At 33.4% G+C, this 25,875-nt stretch overlaps 1 protein-coding gene across 1 annotated transcript in view; it reads right to left on the bottom strand.

The window, feature by feature from the left end:
• Window positions 1-10,477: 10,477 nt before the first annotated feature.
• Window positions 10,478-25,875, bottom strand: part of dtn (transmembrane protein 132C dtn) — a 199,720-nt gene continuing 184,322 nt past the window's right edge. The window contains exons 9-10 of the mRNA XM_085819326.1: window positions 22,839-23,030; window positions 10,478-13,052 (exon numbers count right to left, since the gene is read on the bottom strand). Of these exons, the coding sequence (XP_085675452.1) occupies window positions 11,742-13,052; window positions 22,839-23,030 (1,503 nt within the window). The 3' untranslated portion in view covers window positions 10,478-11,741. The remainder of the gene's footprint in view (window positions 13,053-22,838; window positions 23,031-25,875) is intronic.

Here is a 25,875-nt window from a genome sequence, read left to right as displayed (position 1 = left end):
GGAAGACTTCAGCAGGGACATCAATTCTGAAAATGAAGGACATCGCAAACATCTTTTGAATCGTAAGGGCCGATAAATCTTTTTCCTTTCTTAAGCAAGATCGTAGGAGCAGTAATCCTAAACAGAAACCATTCTTTTATAGAAGAAAAAGAATATACTTATTCAAAACCAGTTCTATTTCCACCCAAGGCATTCAACAACGCACTAGCAGTACACAGTCGTGAACTATATCACAAGTAGAATGCAAAGAAAGAAAATGATTTGAGGGTTTTTTGTTGTTGTTGTATATATCCAAAGGGTTTGATCATGTTTGGCTGGGCGCACACATATACAAAATAATCAAGCTACGACATCATAGTACACCGCAAACATCATTAAATCTTTCCTTACAGACAGACACATTCCACTCTAATATATATTCCACTCGCAGAGCTATCTTAGCTGGAGTCCCACAAAGGTCCCTCTTAGGACACTTCTGGGAATTTTTCTACTGAGCTTAGAACTCCGCGTTTCTTGTGGGATACGGGCTCTAACTGGAATGTATGATGATTACGCAGCGATCTTTGCACAAAACATATTTCTTAGAACAGCCATACAACACTTACAAAACACATACATTCCCTAGAGGCCTGGTTAATCAAGTGAAAAATGCAAGTAAAGTTGATAAATCAAAAACGTTTCTATTTACCTAAGGAACTAAATTTAAATATACATCTATACGGCAATACTCTTCCCTAGGCAAAGCAAGGCGCTTATCTGTGGGTGATTCTCGTTAATGCTCTGACATGGACACCACATATTATATCTATTATTTAGAAATTTCGAGCATCTACAGCAAGACTCTTTTCCCTTATTGCTCGAAAGCGTTTTACCTATAGCCAACAAACTGCTCATTTAGAAAGATTTGTGCTACCCATGTCATGTTGTGCCAGCTCTGCCTAGGTGCAGTCATGCCGAACTAATCGGAAAAACTACAGATCGCGCAGAATACGAGTCTACAGCAAATCAGTCATGGTATGTGCGGAATAGCAAAATACAGGAGGAACTGAACGTAAATACATGAGGAAAGAACTGAACGAACACAACTCAGAATCATATACTATAAACTAGCTAAGCAATTCCACGAGAAATCTCGCCTAATTACTAATAATTGTAATAAAGTGCGGATGCAGGGCTCCCTTCATTTCCTTCCTGCATAAAATAACGCTGTAACATGGCAATACATTTTTTTGCTTCCTGGTTAGTCACAGGCACAGGTGATTCATCATCATCATCGTCATCTTCGTATAATTTTCCATGTTTTGATTTAATACCTTCTAGGATTGAATCCTCACAGTTTTCATTATCCTCGTAACATGGTAAATTGTTATCTATTGTTGAAAATTTTTCATAGTTAATACAAATAGGAACTTGCAATATATCCTCATTTTTTTCGTTGCTTAAATTTTCGGAAATTTCTAAGGGTTTAAAGCCACAATTAGTAAAACAGTTCTGTATTGTAGTGGCTTTTATAGCTCGCCAACTATCAGCGACAAACTGTATTGCTTGCAAAAGGGAAATTTTTGAACTTATCTCTCTGGCTGTTGTGGGAGTTGTTACTAAATTTTCATCAATGGATTCTAATATGTAATTAACCAATTTCCCACGATACAAAGTCTTAAAATTTTTTATTACCCCCATGTCCATTGGTTGCATTAAAGATGAGGTATTAGGCGGAAGAAATTCCAGCTGTATATTTTGTAGATTGTCTAAATGAGGGTGTGCCGCACAATTGTCAACAATCAGCAAAATGTTTCTTTTTTTATGTTGTAAATTTCGGTCCCAACTGGTAAGCCAATTTCGAAAAATTTTAGAAGTCATCCACGCATTTTTGTTTGCACGGTACTCCACTGGTAAACCCTCCATGCTCAACCCCTTAAAGCGAGGTCTAGCACTTTTTCCTATGATCAGTAGCTTTCGTTTGTCAGTACTTGACATATTTGTACAGCATAATACAGTAATGCGGTCCATCGCCTTTTTATAACCAGTCAGTGCAATGTGTTTATAGCATAAGGAACCATCTGGCGTAGCACGATAATAGAGGCCGGTTTCATCAGCATTGTAAATGTCATCAGCACAAAATTTCTCTAAAAAAGTAGGAATTTTCACAGTTTTCCACTGTTCGGAACTTTCCTTGTCGGCACTGCCCTTTTCACCGTGCGCTTTTTTAAATTTAATGTTGTGTCTTGTTTTCCATCGCGATAACCACCCGTCAGTTGCTTTGAAATCATTGCGGCCCAGTTTTTTAGCTAACTCCTCTGACTTCGCCTTCAATATCAGGCCGTTGATATTTACGCCTCTGCCACTAACAATAGAAAACCATTTATCTAGTGCTTCTTCGATATCTGGATCCTTCCCCTCGCTTTTCCTTTTGGATGTTCCTGCTTGTCCTTCTTGTAAAACCTATTCCTCACGCAGTTGACATTCTTGTCGTAAGACACGCGATATGGTAGATTTTGGTACTCCAGTTATCTCAGCGAGCCGGCGATATTATTATTAGGTGACGTATTAGGTGGCTGGCTTTTTATTTTATCTAGCAAAGAAATTTTGCTAGAAAGTGTCAAATCATTTCTTGGCATTTTGGCAAGGGTTAAATTTTTGAACAATAAGTTTATGCACTGTTCACGCGCGATGTGTATTGTGAGTGAATAAATATGCAACAATCGAAACAGTCGTCACGTACGAGGTGTAATGGTAACTGAATAAGAACACCCTTGCGCTCGCCTGTGATGCAACGCATACACAATCAGCTGTAAGGCAACGCATGCGCAATAAGCTGTAAGACAACGCTCCGTAACAAACTCGTAATATGTACTGTGATCTTAAATTTACTGTCCCAATTAAGCGGAATGTTGTCCCAATTAAACATATAAATTTTCTATTGGCTTCTTAGTTTGGTATCTGTTCTTTGAGATTAGTCCCAAATAAGCGGCTGTCCCGATTAAGCGGTGCCCCAATTAAGCGGAGACTGTAGTATATACTTTTAAGAATGACTGGCTGAAGTGTTGTGCCATATTTGACTGACACTTTATAAATATAGCAGTGTTACATTCGAAGAGCAAAAATAAAAGCGTTTAATTCTATTGACAGGTTGATTACATAAAAATAAAGATTGAAAGCTAAAAATTTTAAAATGGTAGTTGAGTGAAAAAAGACAAGCATTCAAAACCTATTTAAAGAATAATCTGGATTAATCGGGGACAGACCTAAATATAGATTATTCAATTCAAATGACGGAAAATGGGAAGACATTTTCTTATGTTAAAGGTCAAAGTTTCTATCCGATTTATACTGACTACCAATAAGTATTTAGACACCTATGATAGAAAAGAAAAACTAACTTTATATTCAAAATCAATAGTTGGTAGAGCCTCTACGAGAGGTAATTACAGCGTGGACCCTCCGGGGCATACTTTCCACAAGTCTTTATATGACAGCTAGTGGTATTTTCTTCCACTCGGCTTGGAGAAGACATAGAAGTTCCTTTACCGATTTTGCACGGGTAGTGCACCCCTGAATTCGGCGATGCAACTCGTCCCAGAGGTTCTCGATAGGGTTCAGGTCTGGACTCTGGGCAGGCCAGTCCATTCAATGAACTCCATTGGCACCATACTAAGCCTTATTTAACGTCCATACATGACAACTGGCATTGTCGTCCTGAAAGTAACAGGGGTCCAACCCGTAAAACTGCCACAACGTAGGAAGCACATTGTCATCCAAAATAGTGCAGTAGGCATCGGAGTTGAGCTTACCATGAATGGGGACAAAGGTTCCCAGCCAATACCAGGAGGGACACCCCCAGACCATAATTCCACCTCTGCCGAACTTGACATTTGGCACAATGCATTCTGGCAGGAGACGTTCTCCAGGTACACGCCAGACCCAGACCCTGCCATCTGAAACGTAAAGGGTGAACCTTGATTCGTCATAGAATAAAGAACCCGTTTCCTTTGATCTACGGTCCAATTTCGATGTGCTTTGCACCACATTAACCGAGCAACGCGGTTGGACTTTGTGATCAAAGGCTTATGGGCAGCAGCACGACCATGAAAACCAAGCAGATGTGCTTTCTTACGGATGGTATTCATTGAAACAATACTCCTGGATGTCTGTTAAAACTCCTCGCGGATGAGGGCCATCGGTTGGGTGCGGTTCTTCCGAATTTCTCTGGACAGCACTCGTCGGTCTCTATCACCCAGTTTCGTTAGTCTGCCGACTCGGGGCACATTCCGACAATCACCGCTCACCTTCCACTTCTTAATCACATAGGCCACTGTCGATTTTGGGTACTTCAGATCGCTAGATATGTCCCTTAAGGATCGGCCACATTTGTGATACCCGATAATTATACCTTTCTCGAATTCAGAGAGCTTCGAACTGCGAGGCATCTTGCATGCGACTAAAGCCGATGCTGTTTCCTGCACGATATATAACGGCGGAGTCCGTGATGTACCTTTTAGAACCGCAGATATCGTCATTTGCATAGGTGTCGGAATACTTATTGTCAGTGTAGGTCTATTCAGAAGAAACGTTCAGCATTTTCCCCTGTTTTCACCCTGAGTGTACGCATATTTTTTGCTGGAACGATCGACAGTATTCTTAATTACTTCATTAGATTTTTATTTTGATTTTTCACCGTTTCGGGCATGAATTAAAAGTAAAGAAACAAAAACGTTACAGACATAAGTAACCTTCTTGAAAAATACTGTTTTTTAGAATTTCAATTTTAAAAAATGTTAATTTTTGAACTTACAATGTGTTCTTAATTCGTCTTTACTTTACAGATGAATTTGGTAAACAAGCCTGAGAAAGAACCTATGCCTTTGAACGATAAGGTTTTGAGCATCGGGGACTGCAACATTATTCGAACGCAAGATAGTCCAAGACAATCGATACGTGGTTAAATCCTTATACCAAAAGGGAAAGTAAAAGATATAATGCATTTCGAGAAAAAAGTATGTATTTTCGAAAAGCTTACCATATGTATTAGTAAAAACATTTTTGATAACAACTCATATGAACTAATGTATATTTTTTTTTTTTTAGTTTCTTTAAACTTAGTAAACTAAACAAAGTGTTGTAACAACGGAAAATTTCGGGTATCGTATTTCAATAGAAACATCCATTGACTGTTCCCGAATCTATTTGGATATTTTTTTTTTTTTTTTTTTTTTTTTTTTTTTTTTTTTGCTTGATGTCTGAACGTACGGACAGAATAAAGGACAATATTTTTCAAAGCGGATTGTAAAATGTATTTAAAATGGATTCAGAAGGAATTTTTTTTGTGATGTCTGTGTATATATACCTACGTGTATATATACTCGTATGTATCATGCATTACTCAAAAACGATTAGCCGTAGAGCGTTGAAACTCTGTTTACGAGGTGTGACACACACACACACACAGAGGGAAAAAAAAAAAAAAAAAAAAAAGAAAGAGACTGGTACAATAAATTATTGTACTTACAGAATCAGTTCACCGTGACATTATTACCTTCAAAGTAGTTCCCTTCAGCATTCACACACTTCTGCATTCGGTGCTGCCATTGCTGGTAACAATTCTGTTGGAAGGCCCTTTAGAAGATTCTCCGTTTCTGCCTGAACCTCTTCAACTAAGGTAAAATGGCTTCACTTTAAGCAAGATTTAACTTAGAGGAATTAAAAAAAAAAAAAAAAATCTGAAATGTTTCAGATTTTAAATTACGCCCAAAGGGGCGTTTTTTAACATTTTGTGCGTTACCTTTCTTTATTAAATATCATGTTCCTCGCACTTAAACCATAAGATCCAGTGCAACAGCAATATCGCAAAATAATTTTAAAACGAGCATATCTTTAGAATTTCCGATACAGAGACTCACGCGCTGGAGATAAAAATGTTTTTTCTGCACAACGTTGCCATTGCTCGCTTTGAAATCCTTGAGTTTGTTAATCAAAAATTCGTCAAAGTTTTAAAAAATAGGAAATCGATCATAAAACAAATTTCAAATTTCAAAGTTGGTCTTCCACATGCTCATATTCGTTGGAGGATTACGTTATTCAAAATTCGATGACTCTATGTACCGTTATTATATGACAATGTGAGAAATATACATACATTTACGCAGATTTTCATTATTTAATTTCTTCAAATATAATGCAGGACTGTAACATTTTATGGCAACAGTTTGAAAAGTGAACCGACATTTATCCGTTCGACGCAAAATGCCAAAACAAAACTAATAGTCCTTCGGGATTCAAATCCCTTTGGACTAAAAAAAAAAAAAAAAAAAAAAAAAAAAAAAGTCGCATGGAGCCAAATCAGGTGAATAAGGAGGATGTCCCAGCACAATAATGTTTTTGCTGGCAAGAAACTGCTTGACAAATAGGGGCCGTGTGAGCAGGTGCATTGTCCTGGTGCAACAGCCATCCATCACTCCACAACTATGGCCTTTTTTCCCTAATTTTTTTACGAAGTCTTTTTAGTACTTCAGTGTATTAGTGTTGATTAACAGTTGGACCACTTGGAACCCACTCAATCATTACAAATCCATTAACGTCGAAGAAGACAATTAACATTGCATTGAATTTTGATTGTGACATGCGTGCTTTGTCCCTTGCCCCTGAAAACCGCTTATGCCATTCAAACACATGTGCACGATACAAAGTTTCATCTCCATGAGCCTCAGTTAACATTTGAAATGTTTTCGTGGCTGATTACTTAAGTTTCACAAGAAACTTGATGTTGATTCGATGTTCGGTTTTTACATTAGACATTTTTTCCGGCAGAATGCAGTTGCACATGTTCACTCAAAGACGCAATACTCCCAACTGGTGTGATCGGTTAAGTTGAACCTGGCAGCTTGGATAGAGGAGGTCTGTGGGATTGCCGTCACCAAGACAGTTATTGCCAACTCCACTCTTTTTCCAAGCTACATAGTTTCTTTATCTCTCTCTCTCTCTCTCTCTTTTTTTTTTTTTTTTTTTTGTCACACCTCGTTTAGGACTACTACTACATCTAATTTTGCCCTTTCTTTTTTTGTCGCAATCGGCAGTACTAAAAGTATGTGTGTTTGTATAATGGTGTGTGCATTGTATTCCATCAAATAATTAAATCTAAAATATCAGAGCGACATAGAGAAATAAAAAGCTCTGCCTTAATTTTTGAAATAAAAACTTTTACTTACACTTTAAAGTGCTATTTTGTTCGTTTCTCTGTTAGCAAAATCGTTGATGATATGCTATAAGATTTTTTTTTGTTTACAAGTAACACTGACAGCAGTTGTCAGGAAAATTCGAAGTATACTTACAATATTTTGGAATATCATTTTGGAAACTATTTTAGAACAAATTTTAAAAGTTCAAAGCGATTGTCCTTCTGCCTCACAGTTTTGATTTCTCGAGCAGTAACAAGAATAAAACTCTGTACTTTTCTATCAGTAGAGAATTCTTCGTTATTAATGTCAATATGATCATAATTGAATTGTCATTCGCATGTTCCATTCAAAACTTTCGGCGAAGTAGGAAGGCATAGCAAGAAAATGAAGCTATTGAAGTCTTTTTGTAATTTCTCTGGAACTCTGTTAACAGTAAAAACTATTCTTTCCTCAATTTAATTTCTCTCACATTTCGACAACTAGTGATTCTTCACTTCGCGCCAGTTACTGAGGGTATAAAGCGCTAGATATTAATTACTATACTAGCCGATAGATGGCAGTGCCTCTAACCTTATCGTAGTGCACTTACGCAAATGCGCGGTAATTGTCATGCGACTCTCTCGTCACTTGCCGCTGACCATGTAGCATCAAATGTCTCTCTTATGTATAAGTACTCTAATTAAATCTTATAAATAAACAGTAATTTATCTATGTTTGACGAGTCAACATATATAACAAAAAGATGACTGAATACTGGTAGTTCGAATCAGACTCAAATTTGGCTAATTCATATGGTTTACCTTAGGTATGGCGTAGGGTATGTAACGTTGTATTCATACCTGCAAAAAGGACGTGAATATGAGCCTGTGTCCCCTTTCGAAAGTGAATATGATCCAATACCCATTTTTTAAGGTCATTCGAGTAGAATTTTATCCCTACACGAAGAATTTTATCCCTACACGAAAATATTCTGCATACAAATAACCGTAAAGAACATTACTATCATCCAAATCTTCATTAAGTCTTTTTGCTCTGGAGATACATATGACTACCATTATAATATGTTTCGAACGAAAATTTGCGCTCCCAAAAGTATTCCGCCTAGGGCAAATCGCTCCCTCTAGCTGCGTCAATGATAGACTTGTCTTATATTCACTACTTGCATAAGCTTGAACCCAAGTAGTAGTTTAATGCAGGCAATTAAGACTGCAGTGTATTCATCGATTACAATCCACAAGTAACAGAGGACGATAAATTTCTCGCATTAAAGTAAGTCGGAAATGATCCATGATCTGAAAGGCATTAGCTCAAGAATTTAAAAAGCAAAATTTTGTGGCTGACTTTTAGTAGAGCATAACGTTTCATTTCTGGGGCACTGTTTCGCTCCTCTTTAAGTCTTTGCCACTAAAACTTTCAGCTGATATTTTACAGCCAACAAAAGCCTGCCGTATAGCATCGTGTATTCATGCTAGTGGTGCCTAATAGGATACTAGAACCTCCATCCATTTGTAAATTTCCTGTGACGAGAATGAATCTTTTGCTTTAAATTTATAACCAAATTTCCTTAAATGTGAATGACTACTAATATATCAACATTGCATTCACAACGTATATAGAATTTGGTTGATTCTGACAACTATTTTTTGATGCGCAAATTTTTATGGCAACGAGTGTACATTTGTATAATTTTGTGAAAAGCATTTTTAATGATTCTAGTATTTTTCGTGATCTTCGTCACTTATATTAAGAAAGAGATTTATTATCAAGACTTAAGTTTTATAAAAAATTTTAAGATTTGATAAGGCGCTTTTGAAAGCTTTGGGAAGAAATGGATTGGGAATAATGCTATTCGTTAGCAAAGATAAATTTTTATGAATATGAAATACTTAAATTCACTGCTGAAAAACATTAGGTAAATAATGATCGCAGAATCAAAATGAAAATTATAATTAACAGACACACTACTCTTAAATTATAACTAAGAAATCATCTATCATGTTTCTGCCACCTTTGTAAAAATTTTGACCTATTCGACCTACGTTTAATTTACCTCGAAGACAATTGCTTTTCTTACCTAATTTTAAATTTATATTGAAGTACTTATCTTCCACTCAAAATAGTTGCATTTGTTAAATTAGCTACATTACGTGTATTTGATAAAGGGCAGTACCTGATTATTTTCAAAATACAGGCGAATAAGTGAATTATAGATATATCGAAATAGTTATATATATATATAAATTATTTAATTATATATTAAAACAAACGCATTTTAATTATTGGAGTTGTAGAATCCAGTGGTTAAACTTCAGTTGTAGAGTCCAGTGGTTTTGAAAACTTGAGTAGCAGGACACAAGAGAAGGGTTAAAATACCCTTTATTGGCTCTTTAATATTTACAATGCGTCAACTCGACGCAAACAAACTTGGCCTCTGCTTGGGCGGTAACTGAAAAATCAAATAACGAAACTAAAATTTGAGGATATTAACACAATGATAGCCCTAAGCTACAGGGCTCAGGCAGATCTCGTAACTTAAACCCCTTTCGAAGCTAGTGGCAGCAAATAAATGCAATTAAGCCACTTGAACCAGCAATAAGCAAATGTATCTACGGCAGAGGTGGCTGATAGAGCCTAACTCTCCCTTTTCTCCTACCGAAACTCGGCTTTTAAATACTTTCTTCAAAGTAGAAATTTGTATTCCTTCACGCACGCTACAAAATTTAAACATTCTGGCAGTGACAATTAGGGAAATGAAGGCTTATAGGAAAGGGTTTAAAATTAAATTTTAACTTGTTAGTTAAAATAAATATAAATCCCTACAGAGTTAGTAGAAAGTTTATAATTTTTTAAAAAGGTTCATCTTGAACATATATCAACCCAACATTTGCGCGTATGCAGTCACATATTTACAAATGTCATGAAATTTATTTAGTGAGAAGAAAATTTCTTCAGAAATTGTCAAATCTGCTTAAAAATATAGGAAATTTCCTATAAGATACTACCTATGGTTCTTGATCTTCTGCGGAGTTCGTCGCCTTACAGAGACGACGCTTAGAAATATTACTTATTTGTAGTCTCAAAAGCTTGGTCACTTTTAGAGGTGATTGCCGTGACAAGCATTCGCTTTACAGACTGATGTAAGAATATTAAATTCGTTTTCTTGTTAAGTTTTTTAAATTGTCTTACACTAGAAAAAAATGATTATTTCAGTATTAATAGTAATTCTTTATCTCTATGATGTGTATTCTTCATGCTTGGGTAACAGTAAATAAAAGAAAAAAATTCTATAAAGAAACTTCTCAGTCTTATTAAATAATTTATACAGTTTATTGATTATAGATACAAATTCATTTAGGGCATTATCTCTCGACACAAATTTGTACAACATAGAAACTAAGTAAAAATATCAAAAAGGCAGTGAACAGAAGACTTGAAAAATAAGAAAAATCAATCACTTTTATATAAATGCAACAGAAAGGGAAAGCTATGTAACATATAAAATACATAATGGTATGCGTTTTGTCATGGCATTTTGCTATGAAACAACGTGAATAATTTTTAATAATTTTTATACAGTGCCTATTTATCATAGTAAAAGTTTTTTAATTTCTTTCACAAAGATAAGAAGAAAGATAAAGACAAATTTTTTGTTATGATTAAAATCTCAAAATATTTTGATAAAAATGACTTCCTTGAGAAATTTCTACTGCACTATATCATTAAATCTGAAACCTTCTATAAAAGGCAACAATATAAAACATAACAAATTTACAGCCTTAATCCTTCTATTTGTAGAATTTCAGATATCAACATTCATATAAAACTGTTCTTGATCTAAAAAAGAAATGCAATAAATATTTTTTTAAAGAAATTATTTGAATATAGGTATATGAAATAATTTTAATTAGCACAGAAATAATGAAGATTTCTACACATTATTTTGAGATATAAACAGTTCATACCAGTGTTTGAATGTTTTCCTTTTACTTAAGTTACAAACAAAATGCATTCAAGTAAAAGAAAGGCAAGTTTTTATACAGCAGGTTCTGCGAATGAAAGGCATAAAATGTTTATGACTACTTGGTAAAATGACTGATAAGCGAAACATATGATACAAAATTTTCTCCTATGCATATTTTATGTGACAAAATGAACTCCTACTCCATCTCTCAGACCACTAAATGCATTATTTCATCAAGATTAGCATAATGTTAAGCTAAGTACTTTTGTATTAATGTAAAATAAAACCTGAAGATTTCTCTCCAATTCGTGAAATTAATAAAGTTTACGGAGCAAGGTAGACTAGAAGCTACAGACAAATCATCATTTTGCAGGCATAAGTCCCACATATCCACTTACTGTGCACTTTCAATGGTAAGACTTTGGTTATGCACATATCCATTTAAGCGTAAACATCAACGAGTGGTATGAGTTATAGACTAGAATTGCAGCAAGTTTGAACCCTGCTATGTTTCTCCTTCAGCAAAACACGGAGTAATGCCGATAAAGGCAATGAATGCTTCTGGAACTGAGGGGAAATTCGTGACATGCTCATTTCAATACTTCTTTTCATGCATTGGATTCCTTCAAATTCTCAAAGTATTCAATTAATTGATCATAGTTCATACCCTGTGCAACAGCTTCCCACTCAGCATCAGTTGCTGGTCCACGAAATCTTCCCATTTGAAATTCCCTCAAATGTCTCTGATGGGGAGGGACAGGAGGAGGGAAGTTTCGATGGGGTGGAATTGGTGGGGGTGGATGAGCTGGAAATAGTTTTAAGGGGTTACCAGGTGGCAGTGGAGGTGGTACTGGATTTGTTACAATTCTAACTCTTTTCTCTCTAGAAACAGTAGAACTAGCTACATTATTTGGAATACCTGTCTGAGGAACATTGCTTGGAATGCAAGTAGATGTACCCTTTTCTAACATAGCCATTTCTTCTTCCCTTAACTCTTGTGGATTGGTAGTTATTCTGATACTAATTTCTGAACCAGGAAAAGACAAGTTACTGCTACGGCACCCACTCCCAATCTGTCTAGTTCCAATTTTCTTCTCCCGCCTTTGGACTTTTAAAGTATTAGTGTCCAAGCTGTCAGACTGGTGGTTGCCATTAAAATCTGCCATTGGTACTAATGTTTGTGAGCAGCGAGTGTTAACGGAATTCCTCTCGAGAGTTGCTCTGCCAAGCCACACCCAATCATGCGCATGAGCAACTGAATCCCCCGTAGCTGTAACTGGAGGAACCTGTTTGCGACGGTATCGGACAGCAAATACTGAACAAGAAACTAGAAAAACTAAAATGGCTAAACAGAAAACGCCAAGTAAAGCATACATTCCTATTTCTAAAGGTGTAAGGTCTGACGGATGAACAAGATTCTGTCGTGCTTGTACTGCAGGTTCATGATAGTGAGATTTTCCTCTATGACTTATGGCATCTTGATACAAAATAGAGCTAGCATCATTGGAACTAATATATGATTCCCCAGTATCACTAGCTCCTGAGGAAGAGAAAGAATCAATATGATCTGATCTTTTTCTCCCTGTGTCTGCTGAATTTTTAGATAACTTCATTCTTACATCATTCATAACCGTTTTTTCATTTGAAAAGTCAACATCAATATATGCATATGCCATTGCAAGGGGCTGGCTTCTTCTTTTCTGGCATCTTTCAGCTAATTCTAAAGTTACATGGAGTAAGTCTCCTTTTCCTTTTCCTATTGCAATGACTCGTGGATGGTGTAGTCCAGCCATTGGTGCAAAAGCAACCACTCCACTGTCAAAGGTGTCAACAGATAGGTGATAATCAGTATCCGTAATATCCGCTAACAGCGTTGATGTTCCATCAGAAAAATGTAGCTTAATATTCAGTAATCCTTCCTATAATAAAAGGCAAAATAGTAGATGATCATCAAACGAATTCAATTTTATACTATGTATTAAATTTAAACACATTTTTTTTCACTAATTTGTTTTCTATAATTATCAAGCAAAATTACAGAACTTAGTAATAAATAAGCGATTAGAAATAAATAATAAAATCATTTGAAAGTTAATTGATTTATATTTGAAAGCAACAGGCAATCCGAAAAAAAAATAAGATTGTTTTTTTAAATAAAATGGATTAGTTTATATGATACTACTAATTTTTCTCAGCTTTTGATAAAATAATTGATGTGTTAAGTTGTTATTAGTTAGTAGTTCTACGATTAGATAAGTGGAAAGTCGTAAGAGTGCTTTTCTTCTTAATTTAAACTGTAAAATTATACAGATTATTGAAAACAGTGAAAAATAAAATAACGTTTTTTGTATATGTCATATTCCTAAATTAATAGAGGAATTAAGTATTATATCCAATTTTAATTTCTTCAAAATGATCGAAAACCTGAGAAAAATTCCATAAGGTCAACTGGCAGCCTCACACTTTGGAATTGTAACTCTTGATCAAGCTGTCGAAACAAGCTAGCGATCAAGTTTTCTCTTTCTTCGGCAGAGAAAAGGAGGGGTACTTGCATTACATTTAAACCGCTTTCTGTAGCTATACTCTCGCACGGATCATATCATTAGGCTGGACATATTCTCTGATTAATAGACAGTTCTGAAAATTATTAGACACTTTTTAAAGACTTGTCTAATAACAGTAAAAATATACCAGTGGATTTCTGGTCAATTTGGAATCCAAGGCAGTGAAATGGCTGTCTAGCTTACTGAAGAATAAGCCATGGTTATTCAAATATTCCCTAACGAGATCAAATCCAATGCGGCTGAGTGAAAGGTTTTAATTTTATAGAGAAATTCGCAGACATCAAGGTGAAGCAGGATTTCATGATGATTTACATAAATTTAAAATGCCCAAGGAGGACAGCAGTTATGGGGTTCGATCTTTTTTATAGACTACGATTCCTTTTCTAAATAGCTACAGCATTTCAGTATTGCGTCCAGTGCATTTGTAAGTTTTTGGCAGACCTGTAAATGTTGGACCTATTTTACCGCAAGCCTTGCTTTCTTCAATCCTAATGCTTTGGAATGGCACTGAGAAGCGAGAAACTAGGTAGATTTAGGGACCTTTTCTTTGCTATCCCCTATTTTCATTTAACAATTACGCACAGGAAAAGTGGTTCATTAATTTGCAAAAAGTGATATGATTAGTGAATTTTGGAAAATTTTTACCATCATCGAAACAATAAAAGCATAAATTTGATTTGCTATTCATATAACTAGAAATATAAACATCTCAGTTACAGCATTATCATTTCAAATAAATGAATCGACTTAGTACTATAAAATGTGATATCTGTCTTGCATAAAATCAATTTTTAAAGTGCATGAAGTAAAAAAAAAAAAGTAATTGTAATAATAGCGTCAAATATTAATATCCGAGCAATTTCAGTGGTAAGTACAAAAGAACTCAAACTGGGAACACTTTAAAGGTATAACTTTTTATCCTAGTCACTTTTATTCTATGGACCCCTTGGGGGTCAATGAAATTGCGCTATATCTGCTCTTGATACATCTATGGTACAAGAAAAGATTATTACTTTGAAAAAGGATGTTAAAACACAAGTCTTAGCGCAATAAGAATCTATAATTTTGTTCCTGAAAATTTGTTTACAGTTCTAAAATAAAAAATAGCGATAATAAAAAAGTAATAAAACCAAAAATCTAATAAAAATTTTTTTCAAAACTTTCGTTCAGACTCTTAGTCTAATTGCTATCTATATGTATGCTACGTATAACTAATTGTATTGCGTATGCGCAGGTTCGTATTGGATTGAATGCATACAGAACCGATAATAGCCGAATAAAATTTATTCCCCTCCTCCCAAAAAAACATTAAGTTCTGAAACATCCACAAAAGTACTCGTACAGCTCTTCTTATTAGGATAGAGCACAATCAGTAGTTACTACTTCAAAGGACGTCAAACACAAAGAAATGCAAAGTGCATCTAAAGAGCGAAGCTCGCACGGAAATCACTCAATACTCAGAAGTCAATTCTGAACTAAAAATCTACTCTGAGAACTGATGCTCTCCGGTCTTACATAGTTTTCCCTCAGCTGCCGAGAAATTTTCAGTGCTTTTACTAGAAGGCATATATGGTTGCAGTTACATATAAGGGCCGCATACAGTTACAGTCATATAGGCATTTAGGTCACTTACAATTTCACAGAGACGGGAGAAAAGTGTCACCAAATGGGCGTCAAGTTTGGCGACTTTGTGCGATGTCTCGCCAAATTTGACAACAAATATTAGTTACCACCATGAGGCTATCTCGCCGATTTGCCGAGATCGCTACATTATACTGGTTCTATTTGTTCCATTATATAAGTAATACAACGGTTTTATGTATAATTTGGCTAAAATTATTTATATGAATACAAAATTTGTAACAGTATTATGATTATGTTGTAAGATGTATATTATAGAGAAAAATATAAGAAAGTCAATGAAGAAAACATTCTTTAAAAAAGGGTCGATCCAAGAAAAAGTTCGGGAATATGTTCTAGAGCTTCCAAACTTTATCATATTTAAACTATTAGCAACGTTGATTAAAATTTAGATACTTCCATATCATAAATTACTATTTTAGGAATTTTGGAGAAAGGATTTTTTTTTTTTTTTTTACATTTTGACAAGATGTATCACATTAGCACATTTTTATTAATATACTAATTAATATTAATACAGTGTGTAAGGTCGCACTTGACCTGGTCATGTTAAATTAGCTCTATAACCCAACATACGTGAAGTAAATTATCGCTATATTTGAAACAAATTCTTGAGGAGGTTGAAAATAACATTTTTTATTTAAGCAAAAGTTAGAACATAAAGGCACTCTCTTGTGCTACAATATAACCACAACTCATGCTGATGCAACTAAATAGAAAAGTCAAATTTAAGTTAAACGTGGAACAGTTGTCAAAGACTATGTAATGAATTACTCTACTAAAACCGGCTAATTACTCGATCGAAACGTCAGAATGAAAATGCCTGTAGCGAGAAAACGCAAAGCCAAATAATTGCAACTATCAGGGCTGGCAGGAAACTAAGACGTCGCGTGCACGCGATGCCATAAACATGCTCTGTCTTAAAACCCAAAAACGTCAGTTTAAATCCTGGCTACTTATTTGCATTCTGGTGAGGAATATGGAAAGAAAAAGTTATAGTAAAGGCTGAAATTGTAACTGACAGGTTAATTACTGTAAAATTTCCCTACAAGTATAAACAATTAACATAATAAGTAAGTATGTAATATTGTGTCCATAAAAATTTCTTACCCGGACTTTATTTTAGCACCCACTGGCAGTAAGCTTACATTTTCAGTTACAAAAAGTTTTTAAATGCAGGTATTCCTGTTTTGACATTTATAAATTAAAAAAGTTTTCTTTTAATTACAAAATTTAACTTTTCATTCTTTTCGTAGGTTTCTATAATTATATTTATGAAAATTTGATAATATTGTTTTATAAATAATACAACAGAAAAAATATCATTTCCATACGAAAAAAAAAGAATAGATTTCATTTTAAAGACAATGTTCGAGGGAATACACAAATGGAAGAGTGAAATAATTGCATTTTCAGGTAACTAGGCATAAAACATTGAAAGATTTCTAAAGTTAGAAAGATTAAGAAAAAGTGATTAAGAAATAGATTAAGATCGGAAGATTGAGTGATGAACTTTCCTATGTAGATTATCGTGAAACCTACTGATGATCGTAAACTTTTTCAAAGAGGAAATCTTATTTCACAGAAACCAGTACTTGCACAGAGCCAACTTAAACCATTATTTGTAAAAATTTTAATATATATATATATATATTTCTAGTTAAATGAATTTTTTATGATTATTAGATTTTGATTCAAAATTAATAAAACCTCATGAAAATATTAATAACGTATATTTAGCATTTGAAAACTCGTAAATTATTTATGAGCAGATTCTTTTGGCGTACTAGTTGTAGAAAAAAAAACGATAAATTAAGGAATCTCACATAGTAATAAATCACGAAAGAGTATCATTGAATGACATTTAAGGTGAAAAAAAGAACCTCGAACTATTCTACTTTATTTATTAGGCTCAAAGTAAATTAAAAATGACGTCAAACATCCAAAATTTTAAAATTAAATATATGGGTCAGTTTTTGTCGTAAGGAGTTACACTTTTTATTTTTAATTTTTGACGATGGATATCATAGTATTTTTCTAACTAGAACACTTCCCTAGTAAACCGCGGTCAATTATAAAAAGTTAAATTTCGTTATTGTTAAAAAGTTAATTTCTTTAACTTGAAAATGCCAAAAACTGAGCATTTGTATCATTTAAAATATTTTTATAGTGGAAGTATCTGTCTATGACTAACGACTGGCAGGGCCTTCCTAGCGGGGATGCAGCGCGTAAAAGTACGCGGGCGGTCAAAATCTAAGGCAGCCGGACTCCGCTATACCACGCCTAAATATTTTAAAATTCATTAAATTCATTGTAAGTACTTGTTATGTGTAGCTACTTTTTATACAATTTGTTATATGTAAGTACTTAATGAGTATGAAGTAAAATTTTATTAATCATTGAGCATTTTTTTTTAAATCTGGGGGTGGCAATCTTTGGAAAATACGCGGGCAGCCAATGGCCTAGGAGCGGCCCTGATGACTGCGAAAACAAAGATCGAATAAGAACTTTTATGGCCACGGTGTTTATTAATGTATTCTACCCTTTCAGTGTATCAAAGATACAGAAAAATAAAAATATTTAAACTTCAACGATTAAATTCCTTAAAATTAAAATATTAAATATTAATTCCAAATATAATACGCATTTGTTAATCATAGGTTTTTACTTTCTGAATAAGATTGTATTTTTAGAGTCCCTTCTTGTGTATCCTAAATAAATTCTTCTAGGAAACTTAACTGAAATTGAAAAAAACATAGCCAAGAATTGTTGTTCGGGAAAAATGTTCAGTCAAAATGAAATAGAGTAATCTAATTTTTCCCTTAGTAATTCATTTCTGCCTTTAATAGCAATTACCATCGTTTATTATGAAAAATGGCATGCCTAGCGTTCGTGATGGAAACGGTGTTCGGCCATACAGCTGAATCACAAAAGGATGATAATTTTCAGTGCTATTTATAATCGCAGAGAACTTTGAATTCTCCAGCTGTAGTTTATTGCGTCGCAATGAATGTGCTCAGTTTTATGAACGAAAGAACATTCAATAATTACGCACAGTAATGCGTTGCACTAAAAGTTTTATTTTGCAAAACTTTCAGATTTTTCCTATTAGTTTTTGCGTCGCGTTTTCGCTCTGCATTAATTGTAAATAATTAAAGGACGGAGAAGTAAAGAATCTCCTTTGCCCGAATTTAATTTTGATCAATGAGCGCCTACATATTCATCAGACGTTTAAACTACTGTCAGATTGGACAATATTTTCCTTCAACCCATAGTTAAACGCAGTTTTTGGTTTCTTTACTTCCAGAAACAATTCTTTACTTCCAGAGTTTTAAACAGTTTGGTTATGTACAGGTTGTTAGTTTCCGTGATCCTTCTTTTCTTCTGATTGATTGCTATACGTGAAACACAACATCGAATAAAATTTTTTTTGCCGTCCTCTTAAAACAGAGGCTAGAAACATTCCATTCAAATTAGTTGTGGGAGGGAACGTTTTTTCAGAAAGATAATAATGTAAATGTGATATGGCTTTTATGATCTTTGTTCCATGTATAATCGATGCATTTTTAAAAGTCAGCTCTTATTTAATGTCCTGCCAAGATGTTTTGCATTCGAATTTTCGTGCGAAAATAATTTTCCTTTTAAATCGATCTTTTATCCCATGTTGACGAAAAATCGCAAGAAAATGTTTTTTCCAACGTTTAAAAAAGAGTCTCCACTTTATAAATGATGTCATACAGCGATAGCAGCGCCCTCACCGGAAGTAAAAAGTTAGTTAGATGCTAGACGAGAATGGCGTATTAAGCCATATCCTTTGATTTGTAGAATTTTCCGTATGTTGATTAATTAACTGTACATATTGTAAATAAATATTTAACTTAGCCTTGTCGAATATAGATCGATTATAGATATAGATATGATGTTCTTCATATAGAAAGATTTTAGATACGGTAAAGTTTTGCCTTAGAATAAGAACTCGCTTTCGCAACAATAAGCTAGTCGCTTATAGTGGAAAACTGAACCATCTTTAACACAAGATCCTCAAGATCGACTTGGATAACTGTGTCAGAAGATATTGCCCTTAAAAATGTCTAATAAAACTCAATAAAACAGTTCGACGTTAAATTTTTTTGAAATAATTTTTTAGAATTATGTTCCAATTTTCTAAAATCTAGGTAATTTTATAGAGATTTATGCAGAGATTTTATAACAGTTTCTAAAGGTCTCAATCTTAGAATCTTTTGTAATGTGTATAGAATCAACTATTAGAATTCTACTACAAATATCAGATCAAGTTTAGAGAAAACAGAGCCATTATTCAAAAGGATTCTTGACACTTTTCCATACTTTAATTTTCCATAAAAAATCATAAAGAAGCTTTTGAATATTTATAAGCATTATAAAATCAAGAAGATTTTATTTTGGTATTAAAATGAATGAATTAAATTTTCATTTTTCAACAGAATATTTTAACCAAATTTTGAAATTGATATATGACACTGAATAAAAACTTTCAGAACAGATGTGATTTTTTTTTCTAATAAAGAATTTAAAAAACATTTTAATGTAAAAAATATTTAAATAAAAATAAATTCAGTTTAAGTAACAGTTAAGTTCAATTAAAATCCATAAACTATTTCTCTTTTCAGAAGTATATAGGCAATAATTGAAAGGACTAATTTCAGGAATAAAAATTTATAAATAACAGAATTAAATTCAATCCTTTAATTTATTTTAAGTTAAATTTCATGGTTTCATAAGGTTTCATTTTGTATTATGTAAGAAATATTGTATAAAAAATTGCGCAAAATGTTAATTTTAAGGTTAAAAAATCTTAAGCTACAGAGGAAAAAAAAAAAAAAAAATTCCATTAAAAACTATTAAACACTTCTGAATAAAGTGTATTTCTTTTTTGTTGTTTTGTATCACTTATAGCAATGATTTCAAACTCAAATTGCATGCGGGTCTGAAAAGAGCCCTTCACGGTCTAAAAAGGCAAGAAAATGTTTTTAAAAACATTTTCAACAAAAGAAAAATGAATTAAGATTTGAATTTCGCTTTCTAAATATTTATAAAAATACATAAACAATAATAATAACACAAAAGAAAAAATTCTAATTTATATTTATTTTCTCTCCGAAGTCTAAAAGTTGGTACCTACCAAAAATTTCTTTTGACAATAATTTGTATATCAAACGGACAGACATCTAAATATTAAGATTTATTTAGCTGCCTTTTAGCTTGACGTTTATTTCAGGTAATTCCAATATGTTGAATAACTAAAAAACTTACTATAAATCTAAGCTGGAAACACCAGAATAGAGAAGGGTTACCAGCTGTCGGCTAGCAAACTAAATTTACTCACTGCACCAATGAGGAAATTCTTCCACCTTACTTCAGACACGTGGCCTAGCGTATAAGCCTACAGTGGCAAAGATAAATCCGTAATCTATGCATTCTCTCTTTTTACCTTCAATAGCAGTTGTGCACATAAACTCAGTCCATATCTTTAGTGTCTCCAGAACTGTAAGCACGCACCGTATTTGCAACTAATACGTACTGAAATGTATTCGCAAGTCGCATAAAATTGACTTAGGGACCCGCGAGTTTGAGACCACTGCCTTATAATACACCAGAATCGGAAATTTGCTTTGATTACAGTTTGAAACACTTTGAAAATCAGCATAAAATAATATTCTGTAAAGGATTTATAATTTTTTTCTTTGAATTTGTAAATGAGTACTTCTATAAAATTTTATAAACTTCCTGAAGAATTTTATAGAGCAGCATTTCTATACAGCAGGGATCTACAAACTTTATCGAGAGGGAACCTTAGAACTAAAAGATTTTTTTCGGGGAACCTCATCCCACCATTAGAAAAATAGATCATAAAATAATACTTAAAGAAGATCAATATGTTACAGATACTTTATGCAATGATAATATTTAAAGTATATCAATACAAGTATTGAGTAATTACAATACAAGTATATAAGAGTATAATACAAGTATATAAGAGTAATTAAAGAAACGTATTGCATTTTTAATTAAAATATTTTAACATAAAATTAGTGTAATTTACTTACTAACAGTATTAACCACATGCTCCAGGTGTCACCTAACTTTGTATTATATTTAGTGACAAGGCTCTTATTGCATTTGTTTACACAAACTGTCGAAGTCTAGCTTTATTGATGTTATCTGCAGTCGTATTTCATATTCTGCATTTAATTTGTTCCACGTACGTATTACGTATACGTTCCACGTATGTTTTGTTTCCACGTACGATGAGAAAGATTTTTCGTTTAAATATGTTGTTCCAAATTGCTTTAAAATATTTATAGTTGTGTGATAAACTTCTACGAATTCTTCTCAAATCTACAACCAAAAATTTAGGAGTTACTCGCTTAAATTTGGATTTTAATGTCGAATCTGTTGATATGTCTGTAAGTTGTTCCCTTATCGCATTACTCGAACGGATTTTTTTTATCCAGTTAGACTTAATTTTTTGCTTTTGGGAAATATTCTTTTATAGTTTTCTTCAGTTGAAAAAGCTGCTCCATTCTACAATTTTTAACACTCTCGTCTAAATTCAATTAATTTTCCATTAGCAAACTGTTTGGTTTTGCACAGCATGCTCTTTGACATATGATGACCATATGCTAAGTTTTATTTAATTTCTTTTCAAATTTTTGACTTGTGGGACCCTGAGTATTGACACACGGAATCCCAGGGTTCCACGGAACACAGTTTGAAAACCACTGCTATATAGTATCACCTATGGAGTTGTATAGGAATTTCTAAAGAGCTCAGTCAGCTTCTGTACCAAATTTTAGTCAGGTATGCATAATTGGATATTCAGAGCATTAGGCGTCATGAAATTAAGGGGAATCTAAATGAAACCTCGCACAGCTCCATTTCTAACACTTCAAAAATACTCATATGAATCCACATCGTGTTTTCTCACTTTTGATTAGAGAATCTAGTTCACATGGGTAGTTAAATTTGATCATTTTATATATGTATATTGGGCCATACGCTATCAAATCTTCGCAGAAATATGCCTATGATAAATCCCTTTTTGTTAAAATATTCAACATTTTTTTTCCCTCGCAGTTGGGTTAACTATCAGTGAACGATGGAGAAACCAAATAGCTTCTAAGTTAAGGAAATTATTCCTGGAGAAGCGTGAGTTTAATCTTCATAGAATTATCTTTCAAATATTTAGGCACAATTTTAGAAATAATATAATTGTGAAATATATACTTCCTAAGCATCATAAATGTGGAGAATCGTTTCTTAATGCTGTAAAGTCTTATTACTGTAAAAGCGTAATTTATTTGCCTTATTTTCAACATTTGTTGCTGTACGGAACAGAAAAGGAAGTTAAACCTTTATTTCAAAAGAAATTATATTACTATTCTGTTATGTAAGCAGAAAGTATTCTTCATTTTCAGACATGTCAAATACCAAAATTTGAAAATAGGATTATGTTCTTACTTGATACTGTGATGTTAATTTGTGGTTTACACTTGTTTGCGCTATAAAAACACCAGGCAAGGACTCGTCTGGTGTTACAGTCAATTGCAGCCCAGTCACAACTGTTACTTCTAAATGAGTAATAGTTTCTTTGTCAGTACCAACACGGACTTCTTTAGCACCACTAACTCTTCCAGTGATAGGAGATAAAACCTTCAAGAAAAATAATCAATTTTTAAAAGCTAATGACAATTTGAAACAGCATATTAATAAACAATACATATAAAAAAGCAGTTTACTTTTACAAATATGCAATACAAAATACCTTGGGGACAAAAATAATGCAGAATGCTTTTCGAAACTAATGATGTCACATATTCTATTACGTATGTACATATTAATGTAAATATTTTTTATAATTTTGATTTTTATGGATTTTATAATGAAATCTATTGTTTTTATTCATTCATTCATTTAATAGATTTTATCTAATAATTTTATTGTATCCTCTCTTTAATATTAAATAATGAAGAATGTGTATGTTTATATGCACCTCACAATGTTGAAAAACGGTGGCACCTAGAGCCACCAAACTTTCAACACTCATAATTCACTACCCAATATGTACATGTTGAAACCCAAATCTTGAATTTCTGTTTCTTTAAATTAAATTAAATTAAATTTTATGTTTTTTGGGCAAATGTAATAAAATTCTGATGAACAAACTCAGTGATTTAAATAAAATTTGTTGCCTTTCAACAAAGCGTAAGATAATTGTCTTTTATATTTAATCAACAACCTCAGTGATTTAAAAGAAACGTGTTGCCACTTCCCGAAATAAAATGTTTTTATGTTCCACGCGCGCAGATGTGGTTTTATTTAACAAAACATCAGATATTTTATTTTGCTTTGAAATTGAAGGTCTGTTATTGATTAACAGATTAAATTCAGAAATATCGCGGCAGACGAGGACAAACCCAACGCCATCGCTGCTAGCGACTTCCTAACGCACAATCTCTGAGTAACTATCCGCCTAGATCAAGGATGTCAAACTCGCGGCCCGCGGGCCGCATACGGCCCACAACAAATATTTTTGCGGCCCGGCTAATATATCGGCAAATAATAATATATAATAATAAAATAACATCTCGACGAAGAAAAAAATGAAATGTTTACTGCTAAGTAATTAACGATAATTTATTCAGTGTTGTTAGATTACTCACAGCGAGCTGACACACACACTACTTAAATTACAAATGCGTGTGAGTAGCTTGCGTTCAGCTACCTTCGGCTTTTGGGGGACACGTGAGCTCAGAACTTGTACGCATCAACCGATAGCCGAATGTGGCCGAACTCATGGTCTCAGTTTTCCAATCATAGTTTTGTACGATATATTGGTGCATGCATGTGCATGCACTTTGCTTTATTATTAATTATTACTTAATTCATATTGTTACGGATTTAATAGTTATTTATTTAATTAGTTTTTTTATTTAGAATTGTAATTAGATTTGCTTCATGTTGCCTTAGCAACGCAGACGATTTTTGAAAAGACAGCTGCGTTGGAAGGTTAAAAATAGAACAGCGCGTGCATTTAATACCTAATAAATAAATATCTCGTAATTGCTGTTGCCATCCACAAAAATCCAGATATTTATAGATGTTTCCAGAATATTCGAGAAAATAATTATAAAGCTTATAAAAGCCGAGAACAAACAACTCATCTCAGTAGTAGCTGTAGTTTTAGCGAACTGTTTGTTTACTTAATGCTGTGATTGATTTGTAGCGATTTCGCTGTGAGATAGAATTAGTTTCTCTGTTTTGAATTTATTTTTGCTAAACGTTTGACATTTTGTGATATTTTTAGAAATTTTTGAAGAAATATTTCAGCATTTTGATTTATCTGTTGTGGAAAGAATAAATTTTTGTTAACTTTTTAACGTTAACCGTGTTTATTCCAGCCCTTTGAATTCAGTATGTCTATATCAAAACCAAGTGGTAGTAAAATTAAACAAAAAATCGCTGACGAACATAGAATATTCCAAGTAAAATGGGAATTAGAATATTTTTGCTATGAAATAAAAGATAAAATAATCTGCTTGATATGTAATAATACTATTAATGTACCAAAGTTATATAATATTAAACGTCATTACGAACAACACAAATCGAAATATAACAATTACGAAGGATTAATGAGAGAAGAAAAGTTGAAAGAGCTCAAGTTAGGAGTGAAAAAGCAACAGTCCATGTTTAGTAAAGTATTGCAAGAAAGTGAAGCGGCGGTACATGCAAGCTACGTCTTGTCCGAGTTGATAGCTAAACATTCGAAGCCTTTTACTGACGGTGATTTCATCAAGGAATGCCTAATGAAAGCTGAAGAAATTGTTTGTCCTAGAAATGTTAAGGCTTTTCAATCAATTTCATTGTCTCGAAATACAGTTGCGGAAAGAGTTACTGATTTAGCCGCGAATTTAAGTGATCAGATCAAAGCAAAATCATCTAGTTTCGAAAGTTTCTCCATTGCCTGTGACGAGAGCACGGACATTAGTGGTAAAGCTCAATTAGCAGTGTTTCTTCGTTCTTGTGACAAGAATTTTAACATTTTTGAGGAATTACTGGAACTAATACCGATGCCTGGTACTACCACAGGAGAAGATATATTTACTTGTGTTTTTGGACTTCTGCAGAAATACAACCTACCTTTGGCAAAATTAGATTCTGTAGCTACAGATGGCGCTCCATCAATGACCGGGAAAAACAAGGGCTTCGTAGCATTACTAAGAAAAAAAACTTAGTGAAATTCACGGTTCTAACATTCATCATATGCATTACACATCAAGAAGTTCTATACACGAAAGTAATAAATAAATATGGAGAATGTTTTGTCATATATAAAAAAAGTTATAAATTTTATAAGATCTCGAGGTTTAAATCAGCGTCAATTCACTGCTTTCTTAAGTGAGTTAGATAGTGAATATTCGGGTTTGTCCTACTATACCGAGGTACGTTGGTTATCTTGCTCCAAGATTCTCAAACAATTCTGGGATTTGAAAGA

This window comes from Stegodyphus dumicola, chromosome 6 (genome assembly GCF_044657685.1).
Source record: "Stegodyphus dumicola isolate Sdum_Otavi_A_Nest chromosome 6, ASM4465768v1".
Taxonomy (NCBI): Eukaryota; Metazoa; Arthropoda; class Arachnida; order Araneae; family Eresidae; genus Stegodyphus; species Stegodyphus dumicola.
This window is presented reverse-complemented; position numbering and strand designations above follow the sequence as displayed.